The following is a 7,987-nucleotide window of genomic DNA, read 5'->3' on the forward strand; positions in this document are numbered from 1 at the left end:
TGGAACGGCAGGGACTGGGCTGTGTCTGTGTTTTGCCTGCCCAGCGACTGGTTTTAGAGGTCAGATTGCTCATCAGAGCTCGTGCTGACCTCCATGACCACGTGCTGGGCTCTGACCCATGTGCAGCCCTGCACGTGTCCCTGCCCTGTGTGCGTCTCCTCCCTCCACGGCCAGGGCGCCCCCTTGCTTGTCCTGCTCCAGAGGACTACAGCTCCCAGCATGCCATGGACAGGCACCGAGGCACTGCATCCTGAACGCGTCTGCCATGCTCATTCCTCTTTAAATAATGAAGCAGCTCAGAACAGGACCCACCTGTCCCTCTTTCGTGGAGACCTCCTCTGAAATAAGGAATGAATGATAGTGAATGAAGAGTGACCAAGCCCTCCTTTTCCTGCCAGTCAGTGGACACAGGGAAGTCCTGGTCCTCCTCATTTAATTGCAAGCCTCCAGAGAGGGTGTAGGCTCAGCTTCTCTGCAGGTGTCACTGTGTTTGTGCCTGCATGGAGAAGCCACTGATCTCTGTGGGCTCGATCCTGGGGTGACCTACTTGTCCCAGCTTTACTGGGACTGGCTCACTTTCCCATCATGCTCCTTCTTCTCCCAGGGCCTCGTGTGGTTCTGGTCCTCCCAGGAGAGGGGGCTCTGGTGTCCTCTGCAAATCAGCTCTCAGATTTAGGACCCGGCCAGGGAAAGTCACTGACGGACACAGATCCACTCGGGACTTGAGAGAGCTCTTTATTCTTTACACAGGACGTGGGGTCAGCACAGGCATCTGGGGTAGCCACCAATGATCTGGAAAAAGACAGGGAGGGGACAGAACAGTGGAGTGAGGGTCACAGGTTCTGGAGTCAATGGAACTGGAGCAGCTCCCAGCCCCCACTCACTCTGTGTGGCCCTGGGGGAGTGACTTGCCCTCTCTAATGGGAGTGGTGATCCCAGCACTCACCCTGTGGGGTCCTGATTCAACCATAACCAAGGCCCCAGCCCAGTCCTGGTGCTCATCTACCCAGTCTATACGGTGCTCACTGCAGTCACCATGGACAACACTGACCCTCTCTGACCAGCTGTCCCCAGATGACACTAAGGGGCTCAGCTTCCCCTGGCTCTCACAGCCTTCACCATTATTCCTCACTTCCCGTCTCCCCCAGCAGGGGGCGCCGTGGCCCTCTGTGCTCTGTGACAAGTAAGGACCCGACCAGAGCACACCCCTGAGAAGCCCTCCTGAGTCAGGAGGTGCAAACTCCACCCAAAGCCTGCGGATTCCTGGGGCCACACAGGGCAGAGCTCATTCCCCCTGCCCTCTGCCATGTCCCCAAGGCCCCTCCCCCACTGTCCTCGCTGGACCCCTGTAGCCCCTCCCAGGATCTGCCCCTCCTCCCTGTGCCCCAGCCCCTCTCAGGACAGCCCCCACCCTGCAGACCTAACAGGTGCCCCGTGCTCACCCCAATAATCCAGTCAATGAAGGCCGACACTCGGGTGAACACCATGGGCTTCTTGAGGGTGTTGCAACCGAGGGAGGAACCAAAGCTGACCACACCGTAGACCTCCCATTTGCAGTTCACTCCAGAACAGATGAGGGGTCCCCCAGAGTCACCCTGCAGCAGTCAGAGGGGACAAGGTTGAGCCATGTCTGAGGGTCAGGAATGGATCCTGAACTTGGGGATTGCAACCACACCCTCAGTGTTGACCTCTGAGCCTCAGGCCTCCTCTGAGCCGGGAGCAGGGTCTGTCCCACAGGAGCTGCTGGGGATGAGCTGGGACAGAGCTGACCTCAGCCCCACACCTGCAGAGAGGAAGCCCCGGGAGACGCCGGCTCCCACTGCCGGTGGCGCAGTCACTCATGGACGTGGCATTCACGTGCGCCTCTGACACAGGGGCTCAGGGTCCCTTCAGAACATGGCGTGGGTGACTTGGGAGGTCCTGGTGCCAGTGCCCCCTGCAGTGCTGCTGGGGCCACCTGAGCACCAGGAAGGACAGTGGCCACCCCAGGTCAGGTGAGCCTGGAGCCAGGGCCAGGGTCAGGGTCAGGGCTGTCTGCACGGCACTGACCTCCCACATGTCCTGCCTGTCCAGGGGCCTGACTGGAGGCAGCAGGAAAGACCCCTCCCCCACCGCCAAGGAGACAGAAGAGGGACCCCTGGACCGTGCCCACCAGGGACGGTGCAAGGGGACTCACGTTGCAGGCAGAGCTGTCCCCGCCGCCGGCGCACACCATGGTCTCCTTCACGGAGGAGCCCCACCAGTCCTTCTGGGAGCAGTGTGCGTAGTCCACCACGGGCAGCAGTGCCTGCTGGAGCTTGTTGGCCGTTTGCCCACCGGCTACGGGGACAGAGAGCAGAGAGGGGGTGCTTGGGTTAGGGCAGGGCCCCCAGAGGTGGGACACTGAGGCACCCAGCTCTCCTGCACAGGTGGGGACATCCCTCCCTCCAGTACTGCCATCCTCGAGCTCCGTGCCCCTCTGCACCCCCGGCCTTGGCCCCCAGCCCTGTCTTTCTGCCACTGTCTCTATCATCACATACTGGAGAGACATCCCCAGCCGATGACGTAGCATTTGGTCCCGTGGGGCAGGATGTAGCCGCGGGGAGGGGGGCAGATGGGCTGGACTTCAGGTGTCAGTTCGGCGCTGTGAGACAGCTTGAGGAGGGCGATGTCATTGCTGTGGGAGGGAGGAGTCACAGGGAGCCTGGTCCTCGGAGCACAGACTCCTCCCCGGCCTGTGCTCCAGGTGTTCAGCTCTGGAGGCCCCGGCTGTGCCTTTGTGCCCCAGATCCCTGCGATGGTACACCAGCCATCAAAGCACCCTGGTCCCCTAGGCCCCCACCAGCTCTTGGCCTCCATCATTGTCCTTGCGTGCACCTGCGGTCCTCACACGGCAGGGGCATCTAACACCCTGGAGTCTTATGAGGCACTGCTCGGGTGGGCACACTGGGTAAGACTACGTCCCCATACAGTGCCTGGGTTCAGGTCCCATTCTAGCTTCCTGCTCATGTGCCCCCTGGAACGTAGGTGATGTTCAAGTTCCTGGATTCCTGCCTCTCACGGGGAGACCCAGGTAGAGTTCTAGGATCCTGACGTGGGCCCGGCCCAGGCATGGCTCCTGCACACATTGCTGCCTTGCTAATAAATAAGTACAAAAGGCTTAAACCCAACCATGTGTCCCGAAGCTTTCTGTGGTCTGTCTGAGGCCTGAGGTCTGACCCTCTAACAGGGTCCCAGGGGAAGCTGGTGCCACTGCCCCTCAGACCACACCTTGGGCACCACGGCTCTGCTGCTGTCACTCGGGACATTTCGCCTGGGTCTCCCTGGTCTCCCTATGTCCCCAGGAGCCCCGCCAGGACAGGCCGTGGTCCCCATCATGGTGGCCCCTCCCTCCTGCACTGGTCCCCAGGGTTCCGCCCCCTCCTGTGCTCCTCTCTCAGAAAAGGCAGAGCCACCCAGACACACGGTTGAGCACACAGTGAGGCTGAGCGGAGCCTCCCCGCCCGTCACCACCTCCAGGAAGCCCTGCTGCAGGTCACCTTCTGACCAAGGGGAAACTGAGGCCCAGGCAGGGCCGTGACACCCAGGCCACTCAGGGAGTGACTGCCAGGGACTGACTCTCCACCCAGTGCTCCTCCTTCAACCCCAAGGCCAGGACCCAGCTGCTCCGGATGGACCAATGCGGACCACAGGAATCCTTGGACTTGGGGCAGGTGCCTGAGGGGTCCTGGGCTCCAGAGCCACAGATCCCAGCACTCATGGGTGGCTTCCTGCCTCTCCCTGGCCCTGCTGTCACCTCTGCAAGGAGGGAGGTTGGTGCTGAGGGTCCCTAAGGATCTGACAAGTTTGTGGGGATTGGCCCGGGCTGCTCACTGCCCCCCCCACCGCTGTCCCTGGGAGTCCCCTGTAGGTCACAGAGGCAGGAGCACAGGAGCCCGGGCCCCGGCTGGGAGCTCACTCACCCGCAGCTGAGACAGCTGGAGTTCCATTGTGGGTGCACGAAGGTAGCAGCGACACTGATGACCTGCTCGGGTCCCTCCGTCACTGTCCGGCCGTGCTCGCCCAGCACCACCCTGTATTTCCGGGAGCTCCTGGCAGGGGAAGGAGGTCATCTGAGCATGGCTGCCTGCCTGTCCCAGCCACCTGCTGGCCTGGGTGGCCTGGGTCCCTCCGCACAGGGCAAAGACCAGGGCAGGCATGGGGACAGCAGGGAAACTCACGAGATGCAGTGGCCGGCAGTGAGAACCCAGTCAGGGTCGATGAGGCTCCCGCCGCAGGTGAAGGACCAGCCCCCACTCGCCTGGTACTCCAACAGGGCCTGGGGTGGGAGAGAAACCGTCTAGGATTCCTAGCCCCACATTAGGATAGCTGTCTAGGGCGTGCACTGCACAACTCAAGGAGCCCCATTCACACACGAAGCCCCTCTGAGTTGGCAGTGCACAACCTGCACAGGGCTGGCCGTGATCCCATCCCTCTTCCACTGGGTCACTGTGGCTCTCCAGTTGCCCACCCCAGGGCCTGTGACCTCCGCGGACTCCAACATTCTCTGCCCTCTGGGGCCTCCCTGAACCTCTGTCTCCTGAGAACCCCTAGAGCCTCTGGCCTCTCAGACCCCCCATTCTGCACCTCAGCTCTGCAGGCCTCTCGGGTCCCCTGGGAGCTCCACTCCCCCTGACTCCTCTCCTCCCTTCCCGTTCCTGCACATGCAGGGTTTCCCGATCTCCCTGGAGACCAAGATTGACAGCTATGGCCCCCGGCCCAGGGCGCCCATGGTCTGTGCTGGACGGAAGCGTTCACGCACACAGGCTGCTCGCACACACATGGATGGTCTCTGGCTGCTTTCCTGCTGCGATGGCGGAGCTGAGTCCCTGCTGGAGAAACCACGTGGCCCACAAGACTGCAGCACCTGCTCTCTGCTCCCTCACAGAACATGCCTGCTGACCCTGCCCACGGAACGTTCTGGGCTATGGAGCAGTTCTCCTCTCTGCTATCCACAGTCGGAACCACTGGCCCAGGTGGCTCTAGAACACTTGGAATGTGGCTGGCACTGAAGGACTGAAAGTGCATTATTTGATTTGATTAATTCACATTTGCACATCCCCGTGTGGCTATGGCAGCTCTGCACCACAGCACTGCAAGCTTTGGGCTCGGTGCCACCTCCTCGGCCCTGGTGAGACTCCCCACTCCACCTGCTCCTGACCTTAGGGCCCTGTCCTGTGATCTGAGGCTCTGACAATCAGTGCCCCAGCTCTGCCTGCCTGAATTCCTCTGCTCCTACACCAACCCCTTGAGATAAGCCTTCCCCGGCCCCTGATCTTGCTTTTTATCTGCAAACACCCTTGTGAGATTCGTAGATGGAACTGGAAAACAGCAGGTGAAGCCGACTGTCCAGGGCTCCCTTCGCTCCCCGTCTTCGTGGAGGAAGGACACAGGACCCTGCGCTGTTCTTTTGTCTGCTCGGCCCTCCCCGGGTTTGCTGCTGGTTCTTCCCGGGTTGGCTACTGTCCCTTCCACCTCCGTGGAAGGGCGGTTCCCCCTAGCCACTTTCCCCACTTCCGCGGGGGAGCGGGGAGCGGCACACCGCCGGCCGGCTCTCTCGGGGGCTGCACAGGTGTTCCTTCAGATAGATGTTCCCCTTAGATGTTCCTGGTGCATGTTGTCTCTCTCCTCCTTTATAGTCCTCTTCCACCAATCCCAACTCTGCTACCCACATGCCGAGTATGCTGCTCTCCTCCAATCAGGAGCAGGTCCTACAGTTTATTGGTTGAACTGGAGGCAGCTGTGTAGAAGCTGTTTCTCCCTTCTCAGCGCCATATTGTGGGAGAGCAGATGCATAGAATAAGTCTTAATTCCAGTAACTTAGTCTAGTCCGAGTTGCTCCCCACAGCTTCCAGTCCTGGGCAGCTAAGAGGAGACAGGGAAGGGGGCCATGGGCCCAGGACGGGCGCCTGCAGTCAGCGCCCAGGGTGGGAGTCAGTACTGTTGGAGCTGCTCTCACCTGTGGGGGCCAGCTGTGGGCTTCTGCTTCCTCGCCGTTGACCACGCGGCTGGAGGGGTTGTAGAAAGGCAGGGCAGAGCCCGAGGCTGGAGAGGAGAGGAGGGGCATCAGCGAGCCATGGGGCCCCAGCAGGAAGGAGGGCAGGCCCCACCCAGCTGTGCACAAATGGGCTGTGTGACCCCGTGCCATCCCCTTTCCTTCTCTGACCCTCAGTAGCCGCCTATGAACAGTGCGGTCTGGGGATTTTGTCACTAACTATGGTGCCTGGAGCCCCGTGAGCCCTCATGATGGCGGCTACGTCACAGCGCGTGTGAGCATTGTGTGCACACTGGGTGCTGTGGTTTTGGGGCCCCGTGAATCTCCCTCATCAGAACTGGTGTTGCCCGGGTTGCAGTTTGGCACTGTGCTCTGTGTCTCTCCAGTGCAGACCACCAGGGCCAGCAGTGAGGCCCAAGGACTTGCGTCCTGTGACCCTGTGGCTCCCAACTCAGCCCAGTCGGACCCTGGCTGTAGCAGGCATCTGGGGAGTGACCCTGAGGATAGGCGATATCTGTCGTTCCGTCTGCCCCCTGCACTTTGGAAATAAAATGCTAAGTAGCATAAGCACAGTTTTGGTTTTTTAGTTTTAAGAATGAAGGTTTTGAAGTAAGACTTCCTGGGTTCAAAGCACAGCCCAGCCCCTGGTTGTAGGATGCACTACGTTCCTTCTCTGAGGGTCAGTTTCTCCATCTGTGAAATGGGAACAAGAATAGCACTGACCTCATGGAGCTGGATGAGAACTGCATGGGGTCATAGGAGACGAAGGACTTAGCATTCTGCCTGGCATCCAGTAAGCACTCGGTAAATGTTAACTATCACCATGGCTGTCAGTCAGGGAGGCTGCTCAGAGGAGGTGGCCCTGAGCTGCAGTGTAACAAGGCAGAGAGGCCAGGAAAGGCTGGGCGGGGACGTGTGAGTGGGGGATTGGAGGGTCAGCAGAGGTTTGGAAATGCCACCCCACCCAGCTAAGCACAGAGCCAGACTCTTCACCATGAGGCTGTGTTCACTGCCCCCACCAGGGACGCCCGCCCCAGCCCTGGGTGCTGCTCCCAGTCCTCCTGAGCTGCTCCATCCCCTGCTCCGCTCCCCCCTCCTCCCCTGCACCAAGCTAAAGCCCCCACTGCTGTGCCCCAGGTGTGAGCTGAGACCCCTCCTGTGGAGCAGGGGCTGGGACCCCGGGACCAGGGTGGGGAGCAGATCTCAGGGCTCCTGGCCCAGGCAGCGCAGGGCACAGACGCGGGCTGCGTTCTTACCAAGGGCCACCAGCAGGAGGGCGCTCAGCAGCCGGAGCATCGTGAGTGCGGAGAGAGAGGACGAGCGACAGAGCCCGCGTTCTAATATAGGGCGAGGCAGGCAGGGGGCTGGACTGGGCCCCTTCCCAGCACAGGTGGTGGGACACCAGGTCTCTCCCATGTCCAAGGCCACAGCCCCCATGCCCAGCAGATGGAGGAATCACAGCCAGTGGGAGAACGCCCTGTTCCCTGCCCCACGTGGCCGCACAGGTGGCACTGGGAGCCCAGTGATAACAGGGACCAGCATGGAAAGTTGGCATCAGCACGCGCCACTTCCTTCCGGAAAGGACTCAGGTGCTGGACCTCGCAGCCCCGGGCTCACGGCCGCTGTGCCGCCTCCGGCTCCGGGCCCTCGGGCACGGCTTCTCCTCATCTCAGCTTTCCCTCCCCCAGTGGGAGCAACGTTGTCTCCACCTCCTGATGAGACCTTGCTGAGCACCTGCTCTCCACGGGTCAGGCTCTGCTCTGGGGGCTGCAGCCGGCACCTACTGGGCCCCGACCTCCAGAAGTTGAGTCGAGTTGGGGAGTCCACAGCGAATCGATAGAAATTCCTGAACGCTGTGCCCGGCAGTAGGTCAGGTTCCACAGAGCAGACGAAGCAGCAGTGGCTGGCGGGAGTGGAGTGACTCACTCGGGGGAGGCAGGGACGGTGACACTGGACTGAGGGGCAGTGCGTGGC

The 7,987-nt window shown here is 61.2% G+C and overlaps 1 protein-coding gene across 1 annotated transcript; it reads right to left on the minus strand.

Moving 5' to 3' along the window:
* Positions 1-715: 715 nt before the first annotated feature.
* LOC100339081 (chymotrypsin-like elastase family member 3B) lies at positions 716-7,328 on the minus strand. The gene is made up of 8 exons (XM_051858210.3): positions 7,270-7,328; positions 5,978-6,063; positions 4,200-4,297; positions 3,942-4,070; positions 2,520-2,656; positions 2,177-2,319; positions 1,443-1,595; positions 716-792 (listed from the first exon to the last, which is right to left on the minus strand). Exons 1-8 carry the CDS (start codon positions 7,307-7,309, stop codon positions 760-762), a joined length of 819 nt encoding a protein of 272 aa, XP_051714170.3. The 5' UTR covers positions 7,310-7,328; the 3' UTR covers positions 716-759.
* Between the last annotated feature and the right edge of the window lie 659 nt (positions 7,329-7,987).

Source organism: Oryctolagus cuniculus, chromosome 7, assembly GCF_051225735.1.
Source record: "Oryctolagus cuniculus isolate XC-2025 breed Fujian yellow rabbit chromosome 7, ASM5122573v1, whole genome shotgun sequence".
NCBI classification, from domain to species: Eukaryota; Metazoa; Chordata; class Mammalia; order Lagomorpha; family Leporidae; genus Oryctolagus; species Oryctolagus cuniculus.